The sequence below is a fragment of the Zootoca vivipara genome, chromosome 1 (assembly GCF_965207765.1).
Source record: "Zootoca vivipara chromosome 1, rZooViv2.hap1.1, whole genome shotgun sequence".
Lineage (NCBI taxonomy): Eukaryota > Metazoa > Chordata > Lepidosauria > Squamata > Lacertidae > Zootoca > Zootoca vivipara.
This window is the reverse complement of record NC_142582.1, coordinates 48,187,111-48,206,358: the sequence shown is the minus strand read 5'-3', so window position 1 is coordinate 48,206,358 and position 19,248 is coordinate 48,187,111. Positions and strand designations below refer to the sequence as shown.

At 45.6% G+C, this 19,248-nt stretch overlaps 1 protein-coding gene across 2 annotated transcripts in view; it reads left to right on the top strand.

The window, feature by feature from the left end:
- Positions 1-15,994: 15,994 nt before the first annotated feature.
- Positions 15,995-19,248, top strand: part of IGFBP5 (insulin like growth factor binding protein 5) — a 39,694-nt gene continuing 36,440 nt past the window's right edge. For both annotated transcript variants that reach the window (XR_009558115.2, XM_035128162.3), the window contains exon 1: positions 15,995-17,099. Coding sequence is in view for 1 of the 2 variants with exons in the window: in XM_035128162.3 (XP_034984053.1) it covers positions 16,748-17,099 (352 nt within the window). In the remaining variant the exon portion in view is untranslated. The remainder of the gene's footprint in view (positions 17,100-19,248) is intronic.

The following is a 19,248-nucleotide window of genomic DNA, read 5'->3' as shown; positions in this document are numbered from 1 at the left end:
AAGAATCAAAAATTCAACCCATAAAGCATCACAGCCTGGAAGGACAAAGGCACAGTGCAGATACAAAGGGATAATAAAGTATTCTATCATGAAAAGATTTCCTTTACAAATAATAAAGATTTATAAAATTAAAAGTATTCTCCACCCATGAGTTCCATCATTATAGGTTCTATACAGCCTTAAATGAGCCAGATATTTGCATATACTGATGGCACCAAGTGACCATGTGCCTCAATATTTGTATATTATTTTTATTCTCTGCCTCTCCAGTCCACTTCACCTCAACCAGCCATCTCACCACCAGATCCTTCCTTTGCCTACTGGGCACAGAGATCAGAACAAAGAGTTTTGTCTTTTCTTCTTTGATAGGATTACATGGCAAATCAACCCCACCCACTGCCCCTACCCCATCTCCCCTGCTCAGACAAATTGCTTATCTCATTCATTTTCTGTCTTTGACAATGCATGCTTGCTGATTGCTGGCAGTCACATCAGGAGTGGAGAGATTTGCATTTAAAAATTCCCAGTTCAAGGCACAGGATAATAAATCATCACCTAAATATAACAGGCTGAGCACAGACAGTCCCAATACACATTTAATCACGTCGTATCGGACAGGAACAGCAAAAACTGACAGTGAGTCAAGAGGAGTTACAAGCTTAAGCCTGGAGATTGAGAACAGTGACAAGAATTTGGGGGTGAAAGGTTTATCAAAAAAGTCTATGTCAAAAATTGCTCACAAGTTCTCACATGTGAGACAAGTGACCAGTTTATGCACAATTGTACAAGCTCAATTGTACATACAATTGTATGACAGAAGCTCAGTCTTCTACTCACTTTTAATGAACTTTGTTACCATCCCAAGTGGAGATACAGATAAGATACATGGCCTCTCTCTCCCTCCCTCTCCCTCTCTCTCTCTCTCTCTCTCTCTCTCTCTCTCTCTCTCTCTGTCTGTGTGTGTGTGTGTGTGTCTGTTTTAGCAAAGTGCCTTGAAAAGGAGACAGGATTGCAACACAGTGGCAGAGCACTTTGCATCCCAAATTTAATCTCCAGTATCCTGAAGTAGGGCTGGAAAAGGCCCCTTTCTGAAAATCTGGAGAGCCACTGCCGATCAGTGTAAAGCAAGGACATGGAACTGGATGCCTCCCCGTCCCCCATCCAAATTTGTCAAGTGAGCATAGCCACCCACCCATCAGTCACCTGACACCATAATATCAGGTGAGGTCATTTTTTGCCTAGGTGGTTGAAATCCAACTGTGTAGGCAAATACACAGCCCACAAACCACCTTTCAAAGCACTCCACAATACCCAATAATCCAGGTATTTGCCATTTCTTACGAAGCACTAGCAAGGGACTTAATAAGTTGATCATTCGGGTCCTGCAAAGTCCATTGCAAAGCAGTCTGTAAGATATGACAATCAGCCAACTGCTGAGTGTTGCAAAGCCTTTGGCAGAAAGGTTTGTAAGCACCGATCAGCCGATTGGCAGAGCTTACAAATTCCTTTCTGCTGAGTCAGGTCTTTGCCTGCCCCGTACCTGACATCATATATTATGTCAGGTGTAAAGCAGGTGGGCGTGGTTGAGCTGAAATGGCCCCACCGGCCAAATGGGGAGGCCTGGTGGGCCTAATTGGGTCAATGGGCCCATAGCTCTTCATTCCTGGTGGTGGAGATGATAATAAGCTAAATCAGAACTGGGGAACATGTGGTCAGGGAAAGAGACTGAGAAGAGATATGATAGGCATCTTCAAAGATCTGAAGGGCTTGGAGGAGGCTTGTTTTCTCCTGCTCTGGAAGGTAGGGCTTAAACCAAAATTACAAGAAAGGAGATTCTGACTAACATTGGGAGGAACTCTGAGTAAAACTTAGTTGTCTACCACCCTTTGTGTTTGAGCATGCTTTGATTCCCTTGCACAGTAAAGACAGCACTGTGACATAATATTGGGAATAGGTCTGTTGAACAATAGATCTAGTAAGGATGGTGGCACTGTCTCCAATAAAAGATGGGTATTCTCTTTCCTCGGTGAAGTATACGGTTACTTCTCACAATTTACCAACAGAGAACTGGGTCAGAAGAATCCCAGTTTCCTATCTTTCGTTCTAAGAATGAGTTAAGAGAGAAATAAAAGAACTCCCACTGCTTTGCTTGTTTCCTTTGCTAGCGTGAGAGTCCAAACTGCACAGTGAACAGTGGGTGAAGTAATCCCATGGTGCAAGTAAGCACAAACATCAGTGTGTACACATTGATGGAATATTGGAGGAATCTAATTATGCATGTAGCAATAAAGCTGATACCTCTCAGGGGACACATTAAGTAACCCAAGCACTGTTGCTGTCTTCATCACAGCTTGCTCTGCTGTGTTTGCTTGTAGCCATGCAGAACACAGCTTTGTGGAGACCTAATTGGATTTGCCATAGTGCAGGGAGGTTGAACAAGAACTGGGCTGCAGCTGCAGCAGTTGTGAATCCACTATGCCCCCTAGCTCTCAGCATCACCATTGCACTAAGAAAGCTCCAGTGTTGCAAAGGGAAGGCTTGCAGCAGGCAGATATTTTCCAGTTTGCTTCAAGCATATAATAATAAGAGGGGGAAACAGTGAAAGGCACTGTCCTTTTTAGAATGTGAGCATGCTTTATGCTTTTTAAAATAGCAAGCATAATGTGTATGGTTAGGAAAATTGCATGCTGCTTTTTCAACCAGGGTGTAAAGAGGATTATTGGAGACATCTTTGCAATGGTTTAATTGATCCCATATCTGATTTGTAGAGCTATCTCTCTCTTTTTTTTTCTCTGCAAAGAACAGGCTCATTCCTGATGATAGTTTTATGAGATGTTTTGAGATGGTTGGTACCTAGGGCACAATACGTGGACCCAGAGCTCCAAAGAAGCAGAAGCAGCTCCCCTCACTCAGGATGCATTTTGGGAACAAGTGTGCAGATCAAAGGGTTATCCCTGCACACCTGGAGCACCATGCATACATCAGAAAACCTATTCAGCTTTGTATCGCAGTCCATATAAACTGCTCTGTGCATCTGTGCAATTCAAAGAATGCATTTTAAGACCTTTCTAGACAATCAGTAAATGCAAAGGTGTTAACCATCTGTATGTCTAGAAGTCTTTCCCTCCAAGCTATGTTTCTTATGCATGGACACACTCCAGTTTCCCAGGACTGGATGCGTAATATTTGCATACCTGGGAAATGCAGCTCTTCCCTGAGTCACTATCCCATGCTATTGGCAGCAAGACTCTCACTGTCCCCACATTCCCATCCCCTTACTCCTCCTAGAACAGGACTAGCTATTCTTAATCAGATGGATTAGCCTGAAGCATTTTCAGAGATCTGGACACAGCGTTGCAGAGCAGTCGTTGCCAATAGCATTCATTTGTGTGTATCAATCCCATTATGATCTCTGGTCAAACCAGTTTTTGTGGCTCAGGAAGCTATAACCAGAAAGTCAAAAGTAGTCCCTAAGAAGCATGGCTGTCTGCCTTGCCATAGACATGTTTACACTGCGGTAAGACATTATTCACATATTGACGCAAGCCTCAAGTTAACCCTTTCAGGTGGTCCATATAAAACAATGTAAAGCTACCTTTCATTTTCAACCATGCTCCAATCTGCTGTTGTCCCTGTTAGCTTTTCATTTAGGATTTCAACTGGACTAGGCCAGAAGCTGCTTGTGTGTGATCTGGTCCAAATATCTTCACCATTCCCTTGACTTGCAAGGGACATGGGGAAGTGGCTGCAATCAGGGAAATTATATAATTTCCTCACCCTTTCCATGACTCTTGTATAGTTATAAACAACTGCTAACGCTGGATCACAGCAATCAGTGTAGCGATAAGGAGGAAATTGCTCCCATTGCTTCATATAAATAACTGTCTGCATACACTTCTGATGACCTTCAAAACAAAAAAAATGATTTGTGTTCCTTAGTTTGCAGGTGGGGGGGGGGTCACATTAATTTGATATCCTTTAAATATGACCTGGACCGAATGACCTTTATATTTTGGCTACATCTCTCACAACATGCATTCACTGGTAAGGACAAGAGTGGCCGTTGTGATGCTCTACAGATGTAGACTCCAACTCCCATTAGCCACTGCCAGCATGGCCAGTGGTCAGGGATTCTAGCCAACACACTGCCCTCCAGCTGTTGCTCATCTCTGGGTAAAAGGAGGATGTTCTGTATATGAAGCACCTTAAAACATTCATTAAGCATCCCAAAAGGAAAGAAATTAAATACCACTTTGTTTGCTTTCTTTTTGCCCATTCATCACACTTAGCTAAACTGATTCCAGTTGGCCAAAGCCATTTTCTTATTTATTTTCTCCTATCCTCATCCCCTCTTTCACTACCACACACTGGCATTCTGCTCTGGCATTTCCGAGTGGAGAGATATAAATCCCCAGGGAACTTTAATCCTTGCCATTCTTTCTAATTGCACGAAAACTTATTCTTTCTTTTTCTTTGAGCTTGTAAAATTTAAGTTTCCTTAGCAAAACCTTTTAAAATATGGATTTATTATTATTTTTCCCCTTTTCCAAGCTAACTGGACAGAATCCCTTCCAGATAAAGCCAGTTCTTTATCCATGAGTCATCCATTGGCCTGTCCGGGTGCCCCGCAATGAGTGTGATGTGTCCAGTGGCACCAGAGTACACAAACCAGGCCAAACAGTCTAGAAGACATATGCTCTAGCCCTTCATCTCAAGTTTGGAAAGCTAACACTTTCATGCATTGAAGCCTGGAGTGAGTTGTGGAGCCTGGAGCAGATGAGGTGTACTGAACACCAGCCATTTACCCATAGCTACAGGAATGAACAGACCATCTGTGATACAGAGTATGCTGAATGTGATATCAAATGCAGAATCCCATACCTTGTCCCAGGAACCTCACAAATCTACCTTTTTATGGTCACAAGAAGAATAAATTGTTGTCGAGGGAGAAATAATGGTGAACGGAGGCCACATTCTCATGTCACAATAGCCTTGTGTTGCTGGCTCATCGCCGTTTATCAGGAAAGGGCAGCGTACTGATGGTTGCAGCCTGCTTACTCCAGATTTGTTCCTTCCACAGAGTGAATGGGGGAAGCAAAATGAGAAGCAGCAATTAAACTTGGCTTGTTGTGACATCCCAACCCAGGATTCCGGGTTGTGTCTCCCTAACAAGCCCAGGTCACCGTGGTCTGTTGCTGGCTTATGGATCCTGGCTTGTTTGGCAACCACAAGCCCTCCTTTGGATATCACAGCAAGCTGAGCTTAATTGTGGCTTTCTAGCTTGTTTCTTCTGCTCAGGAAGGTCAAAGTGGAAACTTTGGGGCTGTGCACACCAGCACACTGGACCAGCAGCCTTGGGTTTCATTATTTGTGTATGCAGCCCATATTAGAAGTTTCAACTTTCTATAAACTGGACAATAGGTGCTTCAACAAACAGGAGATAGAGATAGATAGATGATAGATAGATAGATAGATAGATAGATAGATAGATAGATAGATAGATAGATAGATATAGATAGATCAGTGTTGTGTTTAGGTACACAGCCACTGGTGGAGAAAGAGGAGTGTGGAGGAAGCGCACCACCCCCCGCAAGTGCGATCCCTGTGGGGTACCCCTGCCCACTCCCCCATCCGTGCTGGGCGCCACGCCCCCAGGATGCATGCCACGCCCCTGTGGGTGGCTCGCCATGCCCCCAGGACACACGCCAGCCCTGCCCCCGCTTGCTCTTAGCCCCCCCCCCTCCGGTGCCAGAGCATGAAGCTCCGCCACTGTACACAGCATCTAAACTTATGACCTAAGTCAGGGGTCACCAAACTTACCACGCTTCGATCGCACGGCGGGCCGGAGGGCGGGGGAGTGTGCGCCCATACGTGTGCACACACGCTATTTCCGGCACACTTCCAGTAAGAGCAGGCAGCGGCAGCGAGTGGTGGGGGTTGCCGCGGGCCAGATAAATGAGTCCTTCAGGCCGTATCCGGCCCCCGGGACACAATTTGGGGATGCCTGACCTAGGTGGTGGAGATCAGTCATCTGGGTGGAAAAATGGGCTCGCAGTTAGGATTTAAAAATTGAACTGATTTAAAATGAGACAAATTCTGGATTGGTCTGTAGCCCTCTGCACTGTGCACCCATTCCAGCACCACCTCAACATTCCCTCTGGTCCCTTGCAGAGAGAGTCCTGCCTTCCTTTCTCATGCTTGTCAAGGTGGCAAGCAAGGTTACAAATTGTGGAAGCATCTAGGCTGGAATTGAAGCCTGTGGCTAATTTGAAAGCAAACTCCATACGCTCTTCCCTAGGAAATTAGAGAGAGATAGAGAGGGGGGTGCAGCGAATATAACAAAAGTAGGAGCCAAGGTTGCCTTTGGATTATATCCAATGGTGGCTTTGCCTTAGTGTAAAGTGCTTCTGCTTATACAAGTCAGGGCACACACACCTGACTTTTCCTTCGTTTTAGCATTCACTAATCCATGAGTCATCCATTAGCCTTTCTGGATACCTGACATAACTGTGATGTGTCAAGTGGCGCCAGAATACACATGTCAAGCAAAACTGTTTGGAAGATATATGCTGTATCCCTACTGCTGTCCTCCATGCCATATCCATGCTATTCTGGAGGAATACAGCCCAGCCTTAGCAGAGTGACCATGTGTCCTTCCCACTTTACAGAGAGCAGTCTTCAGTTTGGAAGGTGGGCTACTCCAAATCTGTTATAAAGAACTCTCAGAGAGGGAGAGGCGGGACCATAGCTGCCAAGTACCCAGTTTTCCCCGGGAAACACCCGTTTTTACTTACCTTTTCCTGGTGGTCCCCCGTATCACTTCGTCTCCCATTTTTCTCCATTATTTTCTCCTGCCGGCGGCCTTTTTTTTCTGATTTACCCTTCTATGGGCACACAAAAATGGTCGCCGGCAGCTTCAAAAGTCGCATCTACGCATGACCGGAAGTGCGTAGACGCGACTTCCGGTGACGGCGGCGGCCATTTTTGGTGCCCATAGATGGGCGGGCCGACACCGGAAGGTGCGTTGACGCACTTTCGGTCATGCGTAGAAGCTATTTTGAAGCCGGCGGCGGCCATTTTTGGTGCCCATAGAAGGGCAAAGCGACATCGGAAGTTACGTCGATGCAACTTCCAGTGTCACACGGCTGCCGGTCCCGGATTCTGCAGTCTGGCACTTGGAAGGTAAGGGCGGGATCTTTCAGACCAAACGATGGTAACAGTGACAGTGGCACCTCTCTGGTTTCTGAGCCATGGGGTGACTCACCCCACCCCTGTTGGGGTTCAGCTGCTTGGGTGGGCTAAGGAGGGGAGGGTCTCATAGCACAAAAGGGGGTGATTGTCAGGGTGGCCCTGTGTCCTCCTTTGGAAAGCAGTCCTCCATTTTGAGAGGCTGTCTGGTCAAAGTCTGGTTTAATGATAAAAATGCAGGGGTCTTGAAGTTGCCCATCCATAGATGGCACTTAGACAGAGGACTGAGCAGGTATGTGGGTCATCCAGCCACAATCTTCCCCTACTATGGTGAGAAGTGTTGCATTTCTATTTATAGCATGGTGGTAGTGTTGTTGCTTTTTTTAAAAAAATAATAATTGCTTAATACATTTTTAAAAAATCTCTGTGGTTTACAGAAAAACAATAAAGACACAAGATTCAGTACAGTTTCCTAAATACCAAACCAACAATGAGATTGAAAACAAAATCCCACTTTATATTGTAAATTAAGCTAAAGCGGGGGGAAAAAATCCATTAAAATTAAGAGTCAGAGTCCAGGAAAATATGAGTAATTACTTGAGTTTTTTAGAGGTATTTAATGGCCATTACTGTCTCTGGCTCACGAATTACAATAGCGGAGGCATTCCCGAAGGTGGGTGCTATTGCTGAGAAGGTCTGCTTCTGCACTGCTTCATTGGCTGGTCCTGCTGGGACAACCTGCGAGGCCTCCTGGGAAGAGCTTAGATCGGCTTGTTCTGTACTGGGAAACAGCCTGCTGGGCATCTTGGTCTGAAACTGTATACAGCTTTAAATATAAACAAAAACACGGATCTTCACTTGGTAGCTAACTGCACATCCTTCAACACTGGTGTAACTAACTTGTATAAAGCTGGGTGTCCCACAAAGCACCTGGCAACTGCCTTTTGGACTGGCTGCAGTGTCCGAATCAGATACAAAGCTAGTCCCACATACTAAACATTGCAGGAGTCTAATTGTGAGGCTGCCAATGTCTACATGTTCACCTATATGTGTAAATTAGCCAGTGTATGTAAATTAGCAGATTTGCATAAAATTTGCATGAGATCTGCATCCTCTTTTGAGGGAGGTGGTGTGTAAGTGACCACCCAACGCTCAGCTTTTGCAGAAGGGGGAGGGGGCTAATTGCAAACTATTGAGTGCCCTAAATTGCATCCGATTTGGCTGCTGTCTGCTAAGACCAAGCTGCCGTGGCATTCCGTGATAATATGAATGTAAGTGCCTATCTTAAAACAAGAACAAACAAACAAAAAACCCAGCCGTCATCTTTTATTTAAAAAAACCCTTATAGGCAACATTTCTATTAAAAGAAATGCTCAAAGCAGCGTGCAATTAAAACAAACTATTATAAGACAACAGTGCACTAACATGGTATATATAGTCATATTAGAAGCCAGCTGTAGCAGAACTCTGATTTAGAACAGACTGGCTACCCACAACATGGGCATTTCATCTCTCTGCCTATGTCATCAAAATATTTCTGTTCTAAATTCTCACTTTAAAAGTGGCCATATTAGCTAGCAGAAGCCAAACATTCAAATCACAGAAGAATATAGCAATCAGAAATATAAGAAATGAAAACACAGAAATATAAAGCAGCAAACAACCTCTGAAAGCCATCTATCTGCTGTCTCCTTCAAAGGCAGTTGCATAAACAAGATAGTTGGCAGTTTTGCCTGGAGAAAAAGAAGAAGAGAATGTGGCCCCCTTTGCAGATAGCATCTCAAAACCCAGGCACCATTATGTATTTATGGAGAATATTTGCTGGCTGCCTCTGAGTGGTTCGCGCTACATTATGGTTTATTTATATACCTCTTCTTGGACCAAAGACCACTGAAGAGTGAAAAAGGATGGAGGAGAAATCAGACTCACTTCACATTTATAGGCAAACTCACCTAATATGTGTTTATCCAAACAATATGTGAACATAGGGACTTTATCTGGCGAATAAAGAATCTTAATGGAGGCACCAAGTGGGTATCATTGGGAAAGGCATTCCGTTATGAGGGTGCCACCACCAAAAAAGTCTTCTCCTTAGTAACCACCTGCTTTACACCTTGAGAAGGGCCTCATCTCATGGTCTGGGCAGATATATACAGACGGAGGCAATATTTCAGGTATCCTACCCTCAAGCCAGTATGGAAAATCCCTGTCACTGTTATGAGTGAGAGTACCTGGAACAGGTACGACTCCTGATGGTGATCTCAGCAGACTGGAGTATTCATATTCAAGCAGACTATCCTGTAGGCATCCTGAATTGCGCCCAGAAAGCAAATGGAATTCAGTGATGTTCTTAATCACAGGCATATTGTGTTCATTGCAATAAACCGCAGGTAGTTATCTGGTTGCCTCACACTGGATGAGCTGTAGTTTCTGAACACTTTTCAAAGAGAGACCCATGGAAACCCATGACACCAAATTGGGAGGGGTGGCTAATACCCCAGAGGACAGGATCACACTTCAAAATGACCTTAACAGATTAGACAGCAGGGTCAAAGCAAACAAGACGAATTTTAACAGGGAGAAATGTAAAGTACAGTACTACACTTGGGCAAAAAAAGGAAAGGCACAAATACAGGATGGGTGACACCTGGCTTGAGAGCAGTACATGTGAAAAGGATCTAGGAGTCTTGGTAGACCGCAAACTTGACATGAGTCAACAGTGTGATGCAGCAGCTAAAAAAGCCAATGCAATTCTGGGCTGCATCAATAGGAGTATAGCATCTAGATCAAGGGAAGTAATAGTACCACTGTATTCTGCTCTGGTGAGACCTCACCTGGAGTACTGTGTCCAGTTCTGGGCACCACAGTTCAAGCTGGAACGTGTCCAGAGGAGGGGAAACCAAAATGGTCAAAGGCCTGGAAACGATGCCTTATGAGGAATGGCTTAGGGAACTGGGTATGTTTAACCTGGAGAAGAGAAGGTTAAGGGGTGATATGATAGCCATGTTCAAATATATAAAAGGATGTCATATAGAGGAGGGAGAAAGGTTGTTTTCTGCTGCTCCAGAGAAGCGGACACGGAGCAATGGATTCAAACTACAAGAAAGAAGATTCCACCTAAACATTAGGAAGAACTTCCTGACAGTAAGAGCTGTTTGGCAGTGGAATTTGCTACCAAGGAGTGTGGTGGAGTCTCCTTCTTTGGAGGCCTTTAAGCAGCGGCTTGACAGGCATATGTCAAGAAAGCTTTGATGGTGTTTCCTGCTTGGCAGGGGGTTGGACTGGATGGCCCTTGAGGTCTCTTCCAACTCTATGATTCTATGATAGCCTACTGTCTGTTATGGATGCATGGATGTTGGCAACTGATCATCCTTCTGCAGGCATGGGCTCAACTGGAACACTTACCAAAGCGGATTGTGGATCATGGTGCTTCTGATCATGGATGGCACCTGAGAATCTAGGAGCAGAGCCAATGGGAACTCCTAGGCTGCCCACCTGATCTCTAGAGGAAGCGGAGTGCACCTCCACCTAGGACAAGCCAAGCACCAACTCCAGAGTAAACTGCAGCAACAACACCTCAATCTTCCCTGGAATGCGTTTCAGTTTGTTAGCCCTCGCCCTGCCTGTAAATGATCATTTCCAGAACATCTAACTCCTCACCTTGATTGGATGGGGAGGGGGTGCTGAGGATCACTGATGAGCTTCCCACAGTGGCTGGATGTAAATCTCAAACAGCATGGGAGGCAAAGTGAAACCATGTGGGCACAGCCACATAGCAATTGCTATCAAGTGAAGCAAAACAAAAATTTCACCACTGCATTCTGAAAAATCTCCCAGGTACTAGAAACAGAACCAACACAAGGTGGTGCCTTCAGTTCTAAGCCCAGACAAGCACCCCAGAAAGCTGTCCAGAGATGCCATGGACAATGCTGTTGAAAGCAGGAGCATGAAGAGTGCCACATTCCCCATGCCTTTCTGTTGCCTTAGGTCATTCACTGGGTGTCAGGGACCGTGCTGAGGAGGGCTGCACTGAGGAGGAATGGTGGGAGCCTCTTCCTCCCCCTGCTCCTGATCAGGATCCTGAATCTTCCCAGGAGCAGGAGGACAGTATAGATTTGGAACAGTGGTTTGCAGAGGGACATCGTTCAGAAGGCAGAAGCTAGGAGGTATTGGATGGGGAACAGCGAATAGAAGAAGAACTGGGAGAGAGAGAGTTAACAGCCTCACTTTGTCTGGAAAGTGTTCATCCACTGAGCCCAAGGTCAAGAAGAGCAGATAAGGTGGAGACACAGAAAGCACAGTGGTTGCAGATCAGGTTGCAAAATGCGGAAGTGATGTGGGTGACTAGGGAGGAAGTGGGTGGAACCCTTAATTGGGAGCACCTTCATTCCTAGGAAATGTATTCTTTGTTCTCTCACTGTGATCATTAAAGTTTCTAACTGGTAAGAAGACTCCTTTCCCTTTGTTCTGCATTTTTACTGCCAAAGAGGGGAGGAAGCCAATTCCCCGAAGCCTGACACCAGGGCAAGCAAGGCAGTCCTTCATTCTGGTTGGAACCCAGGCTGAAATGTATCCAGATGCTCAGGGTCATCCAGGAGGTTCTGAAGCTGGACCATACCAGACTCCTGTAACTTACCCAAGGAAGAAATTTGGAGACAAGGCGGTAGTTGGATAGTTCCTCTCCATTGCTCCTCCCTCACTTTTGTAAATGGCATACAAGCAATGCCAGAAAAATAAGATCCTTGTTAGAAGTATATTCTATTACAGCTAACAGAAGCTAATTGGTTGCAAACCAGTTTCTTGTTTCAGCTCTTTTAAAGCAAAACTGCTTCTTTGCTACTGGTGAGAGAAGCAAGTTTGGCAAAGAGAGCAGATGGGTACTGATGGGCTCGTTTCCATCACTAGTGGTGAGCAGGGTCACTTAGCCACAAATTGTACTCGAGTCTATTTCTTCCAGTCCATCTCAATTTCACCTGTGTGATATTCCCAAGTCTGTTCTGTCCCGTGAGTGTGTGTGTGTGTGTGTTTAAAAAAGCTCTGTATGAGACGTCAGACTGAAATACATATTTAGAGTTGTACATAAACACACACATATACACACATATGTTTATGAACAACTTGGATTAAGAACGCTGCAAACCCGGAAGTAGGTGTTTTGGTTTGTGAACTTTGCCTTGGAATAAGAACATGTTTTGCTTCCTGTTGAGTGTGTTCCATTTGTCAATGGAGTCCCCCGGTTCTGTGGGAAAGCACGCTTTGGTTTAAGAACACTTTGGTTTAAGAACAGACTTCCAGAACGGATTAAGTTCATAAACCAAGGTACCACTGTAGTCATACCTCGGGTTGAGTACTCTGCGGGTTGCGTACTTTCAGCTTAAGAACGCGGCTGACCCGGAAGTGTTCTGAGCGCTTCGCATGTGTGCAAAAGCACTCTATCGGTGCTTCGCACATCCGCTAAAGCGCTGCTCGGGCTGCATACTTTTCGGGGTGCGAACGGCATCCCGAAACGGATTGAGTACACAACCTGAGGTACCACTGTATAGCACAAAATAATATGCATTTAAAAACATATTTTATCTCAATGCACACATTTCTGAATGTATACTATCCTAAGATGCAGCTTTTTAGGGCAAGAGTCATGACACAAAATTTGAGAAGCATGAAATCCAAGGAATAGTTACATTCCAATCCATTTATTAGAAGTGCAAATTAAGGTCACTTTGTTTAAAAACATGGATCAAGTTAAATTCTTTCCTATCCCTAATTGCAAAAGCCTAGGATCAGGGCAGGACTGCCAACTTTTAAAATGCCCCCTGCTCCTGTGCCTTTCTCAAGCAGCTTGATTTGCAGACATTAGTAAATGGTCATGTTACCCTTGTGCCAATAATGTGCCATGAAAAGTTTCTTTTGCTGATTTCTGCATTAGAGACACAAGAGCAGACCAGGCTGTCCCTTCCTAGTGCCAGGCAAAGGGAGGGTTTTTTTCAAATCTCTACTCATCCAGGAACTCTTTTGCTGGCTTTGAAAAAGTTACAGTCAGCCACATCTGCAAATAATGGAATATGAATAATCTTCCAGGATTTTATGAGGATAAATGAAGCTTCAAGTCTAAACACACTTCCCAAGAAGTAAGCTCTGTTGGTCACATCCACAACATACATCTAAAGCGCATGGCTTCCATCAAAGAATTCAGGAAGCTGCAGTTCGTTAAGAATGCTGGGAACTGGAGCTCTGTGAGGAGTGAACTACAGTTCCCAGGATCCTTTGCGGGGAAACAGTGTGATTTAAGTGTGCTTTCAATGTATGGTGTAGATCTGCCCACAAGTGGGGCATACTTCTGAGGAAACATCACCTGGTGCGCAGCAGAACTACTACTGTCACCTGTGGAGCATGTGTAGAGGGAAGGATTGCATACTATAAATTTGGGGGTTAAATTAGGGGTTGTAAAATAAGCTCTGTGGGAGATTTGTTAGTGAGAACTAACCCAGCCAATGTCCAGGGTGGAGGGTGCATTTTGCCCTCAAATTAGTTCCCATACACAAACATTGCAATGCATCCCTGGAGAGAGTTGCATCTGTTGGATTTCCACCTGTCACACAGTGGCTAAAGACTTACCAGCTCTGCCAGCAGAGAAAAAAAGGCTGTGACTCCCATATTTAAGTTAACCATCAATGGGGAGAGTATTCAATGAGCTTCTGCAAATTTCCCAGCATTCAGATTCTTTACTTAAAAGAGTATTTGGTGATGCTGGCAGCTCTTGGACATTTGAGAAACAGGGGTCTCTCTCTGTCTCTGTTTCTGTCTCTGGACTCCAATCGCCCCTCTGTTTGGTGTCAAGAGAGAAAATGTAAGACATTAAGTAGCCAGCACTAAAAACATTCCAGCAAAGGCCAGAAAGGGGTTAATTTTCTTTTTTAAGAAGCAGACCCAAGGACTTATCATAGATAAGGGTGCATTCTAGTGGCAAAAGCAATGCAATGCAGGCATTTTCAGCACAGTCAGGAGAACTGAAATCCACCTAGAAGAGGAAGAGGAGAGGCCCGGTCGCTCCTTGAGAATCCCCAATGGAAATTGACAAGTTGTTCTCAGTCATAGACCCCACTCCCACCCCCCTACCCTGCTGCTTTCCTTTGATGGAAGGAAACACCAACTTCTTAGTGGTTACTATATGCAGAAGGGGAAATTTTCAGAGCGCCAAGCTGTGGTTCCACATCTCCTGTGTTTTATTCAAAAGCCATGTTTGCATTTGAGCCTACTGGGAAGGGTGGTAGTAGGCATGACCATCCCAGCCACTGGAATCTTGACAGTATGCAGCCTTTCAGCACCCATGAAAATCAGAGAAGGTCATTGGTTCTATAACACGCAAGAGGAAAAACTTTTTCTTTTCAGACATGGTTTTTTAAAGTTACAGGTAGGTATCCGGGTTGGTCTGACGCAGTCAAAACAAAATTGGTATCTGAAGAAGTGTGCATGCACACAAAAGCTCATACCTATGACAAACATAGTTGGTCTCTAAGGTGCTACTGGAAAGATTTTTTTATATGGTTTTTTTAAAAAAAAAGTGTTTCAAGGTAACAGGTCAGAAGAGCATTGGGAAGGGTAGAAGAGGTAAAGATGCTTGGCAGTTCATGAAGTGTGGCTCTTTGATGTGGCAAAAGCCCTCTGATGATGCAGCTAACTTTGTTTCTGGTTTCTGTTTAGGTTCCCTGCTTTTGCTGGTTTGTTTGGCTTTGCTCATGCTCTGGGTTTGCTTAAGCAATTGGTATTTGAGAGGTAAGGAGCTTTTGTCAGACACACACACACACACACACACACACACACACACACACACACACACTGGCGGAGAGCCTTGCTGAACAAACCAAGCGCTGCAACTCCACGCAGGTTATCGCCCTGCAGCGGTGATGTCATGCAAATGGGCACCTGCCATGTTAAAACCTGCAGGCGCGGTGCACAGTAACGGAATTGTCAGCCTAATCCTGCAAACAGCTCCTGGGGCCTGGAACGATGCCTCTCAACTGCAAAATGTCAGATTATACACAAAAGGAGCCACACTAGGCTGTGATAACCCACATTCTGTATACGAGCCTGATTTCAGGAACACTCTTTGGCATGGAGCAGACAAGGGTGATTAAGGTGATGGGAGGTTCCAGAAGGCAACACTTGCATAGTGAGTGTTGCCGGCTGAGCAGAAACGATGCCTGCCTGGCTACCGTTCAGCAATCACCAGGTAAAGATTTTTTGACAGGGTCTGCTAGGCAGCAGCAATTCCATACTGAGCTGCTGTTAAGTGCACAGGAGCAGGGATCAATAAAAAAGTTGGCAACTCCACATGTACCCTTGTGCAGAGCTACTCAGATTTGAAGCCCCACTGAGGCTTGCTCCCAAATCATGGTGTGCACACATGATTATAGCCTTGGGCATTTAATAAAACAAAAACAAGACATCAATTTCGCCCAGAAACTCTGACCTTTTTCCTCTCTTCCCTGCAGTCTGGAGCATAGAGAACTTTATTCCTTCTTGTCCGGTATAAATGAGGCAATTGGATGCCTTTGGGGTGGTGTGTGTGTGTGTGTGTGTGTGTGTGTGTGTCTGCGAACAATAATGTTGCTGATCATTGCCAAGGGCTTTGGAAGCCTAGAAGTCAGAAGCTGCAGAGCCCACCCCCACACACATTTGGAGTGTGCACTGATCTTGCCCTGGTTCCTGGCACCCATTCAGGCTGAGGTGTCATTGGGATCTCAGATTGCAGCGAGGGGCTGGCAGGCAGCCAGGGCCAGTCTATTTAAAAGACATGCCTGCTCGGCACTATTCAGTCTCTTTAGAAACTTCTCCAGGGGAAAAGTGTTGGGAGATCTACAAAGTGGATTTTTTTTCCCTTCTTTTTTTCCCCCCTCCTCCCTCTTTCGTTCTCTTTCTACTGCCGACTTTGTAGAAATCCTCCAACTTTTACAGAAAACCTCTTTGTTGTTCTTAACCCAATCTAGGAAGAGGAGGATAAGGGGGGAGGAAAAAAATTGCAGCCAGTCCCATGCTAAATCTCTTCTTGACAAAGCCCAGCTCTACCTGCTTTAATGCTACTTCTCTCCAGGCGTTTTTTCATTTGCTGCAGATAATATCAGGACAGTCGAAAAGAAGCTGATTCCCTTCTCTGCTTCCTCCCCAGCCTCTCTTGCAGACGTTGCTTTTTTGAGTGAAGCCTGTGGATTATTATTATTATTATTTTTATACCTCTCGGTGTGCAGCTTCACCAAAGCTCTCCTGGCTCTTCTCTCCCCCCCCCCTCCTTGACTCCCCAACCCACCCTCCCCATTTCCAACCTGTTGCATGCGTAATTCTTGCAACTGCAGATTTTGACAGCCAGGTTTTGTTTTTTGCATTCCGATCCTGAATCGTTTCTGAGTGGAAAAGCTCTTTTGGAATCTAAGGAAGGAGACGCTTCTTTTTTCTTCTTTTTTGGCAAAAGATTATTTTCCTCTTTTTTTTAATAGAACATTTATTTTTGCAAAAGAAATAAAAAGAGGACAATCGATATTGCCTTGGGTGCCTGCCACGCTGCATGCCTGCCTGTGCCTTGAAGATGCTGGTGACCCAAGTTTTGCTCCTGTGCCTCTGCCTGGGGCTGTCCCAAGGGCTGGGCTCCTTTGTGCATTGTGAACTTTGCGATGAAAAAGCCCTTTCCATGTGCCCTCCCAGCCCAGTGGGCTGCGAGTTGGTGAAGGAGCCCGGCTGTGGATGCTGCATGACCTGCGCCCTGGCTGAAGGGCAGTCTTGCGGGGTGTACACCGAGCGCTGCGCCCAGGGCATGCGCTGCCTGCCGCGCCAGGGTGAGGAGAAGCCCTTGCATGCCCTGTTGCACGGCCGAGGGGTCTGCCTCAACGAGAAGAGCTACAGGGAGCAAGCCAAGAACGGTGAGTCCTGCCCCTGGGCCTTGGCTCTCGAGGGGGGGGTCACGGGGCACCTCTTCATTTCGCTCCACTCTCTTGCCTCTGCACATCCCCGTCCACCGCCTGCCATGCTCTCTATGCGCCCTCTGAACATCTTTCCCTGCTGTCTCCTTGGAAGCACCACCTATCCCATCAGGTCACCTTTCCAATCCGATTACGCCCAGGTCACCCCCACCCCACCCCACTCACTTGCACCTCCCTTACCTTCCATGACACATAAACCTGTGCAACCTCCACGGTGCTGCCCTATGTTCCTCCCTCGCAGCGCATCTTAACCTTGCTTCACCTGCAAGTGTGTTTTCCTTCTTTGCCCAACTCTCACCTGGTCACTCTCCCCCTCCCCAAGCCTGGGCTTCTTATCTCCCATTGCATAACTTTCCCCCCATCCTTATTATTATATGCCTGGTTTCTCACTCAGATGAATTTTCCACCTCACCTGTTGCCTCATCGACCATCTCTTCACACCACCACCTTTCACACTCCCACCTCCTCCTTTGGTCCTTCCACAATCCTGTCACATTTTACTAGCAGTCTATCTTCTCTGGGTTTATTTTTAATGCTCTGCATCTATGTGGCAAGAGCACTCCAACAGAAACACCCTATCAAGTCCCATTCAGTTCAGGCTCCATACCTTGTGAGTGACTCCATACATTCTCTGTCCAAACTTGAGAGCGGCTTTTTCCTTGTGATGCATCTGAATGTTTTGATGGGACATAGAAAGGAGCAGGTGCGATACAGTAACAAAACAAAAATGCCAAAGAAAAGAATACTTTTGAACAGGGAACTTTGATACAGTATACGTTTTAAGGGGGTGAAGAAGCCAGCATTTCCTAACCTGTATTCCATTTGAGCCATTTCTTCTTTTTTGCACACCTGGATGCAAAAGAGAACATTCTCTCTCCCAAAACAGCCACTGATTTGCCCCCCTCCTCTTTCCATCTTCTGCACACAAAAACCCAAAAAACACATACTGTACTAGGCATCTGCTTTCTGCCAGCATGCCTGTTGCATCCATACAGTGAAGATTTGCAGTTACAACTTCTCCTTCCCAACACCCCATAAATCTTCCTGCTTTTATGACACCTCCCCCCTCTCCCCCCAACACAGAGCCGTTGCCTTTTCCTGCTGCTGCTGCTGCTTGAAAGCATTTGCTGGCTTTGGGTTGTCATCTCATCCAGCGGAGTGAAAATATCCTTAAGAAAACAAAAACAAGTTTCCAAAATGTCAGGTGCTTCATTTGGAAGAGGTGAAAGGCGAAGGCATTTTGCTTGGATCGTTCCATAAAGTGGAACTAGTCTGTTAGGGGGGGGGAGGAGGAGGAGGAGGAGGAGGAGGAGGAGGAGGAGGAGGAGGAGGAGGAGGAGGAGGAGGAGGAGGAGGAGATACGACTTGATTTCCTGTCTTGGAACCCAGTAAACTCTGTAACAATCCACTCACACTAAAACTATGTGGAATATCCCCATTGCACGTCATCTACAGTGCGTGTGTGTGTGTGTGTGTGTGTGTGTGTGTGTGTGTGTGTGTGTGTGTGGTCAGTAATACGAACAATATGGTTCAGTGCAAATACGGCAGCGTGCAGAGCAATACACTCTGCTCTTCCTTTTGGAGTTGCAACAGTGCCACTTACAGACAGATGAGACCAGCAACAGTTTGACTTTTTCATTTAGTCTGAACGTGCCTGAGCGTTTCTCTCTTTCCATCCCCCTTTCTCACCCCTCCCCCTTCTCTCACGCTTTCGGATCCAGCTGTACAGCAGGTGCTCCAAAATTGTCTGTAAGAGGAATAGCCAACTTCTGAATTCTTGGGGGCCACTCTGCTCTTCAGACAGCAGTCCTGAGGCTCAAAAGTATGTAGCTTGATGCACAAATAAACCAAACAGGGTTGAATCTAAATGTGGCCTCTCCCTCTCATGCATGCAGCCATTATATCATTATTTTTGTTTCCTGGGGAGGGGGGAGGGCTAAAGTCCTCCTTGATCTCCTGGAGACCAGCAAGGAAGCATGATGATTGGTGGGTCGTGACCATTCTACAAGTTTATAGCAGGACATTCCTAGTCAATAAGAATGGACTACTGCTTTAAAAAAACTTTTCTTAAAAGTAACTTAAGGTTTCT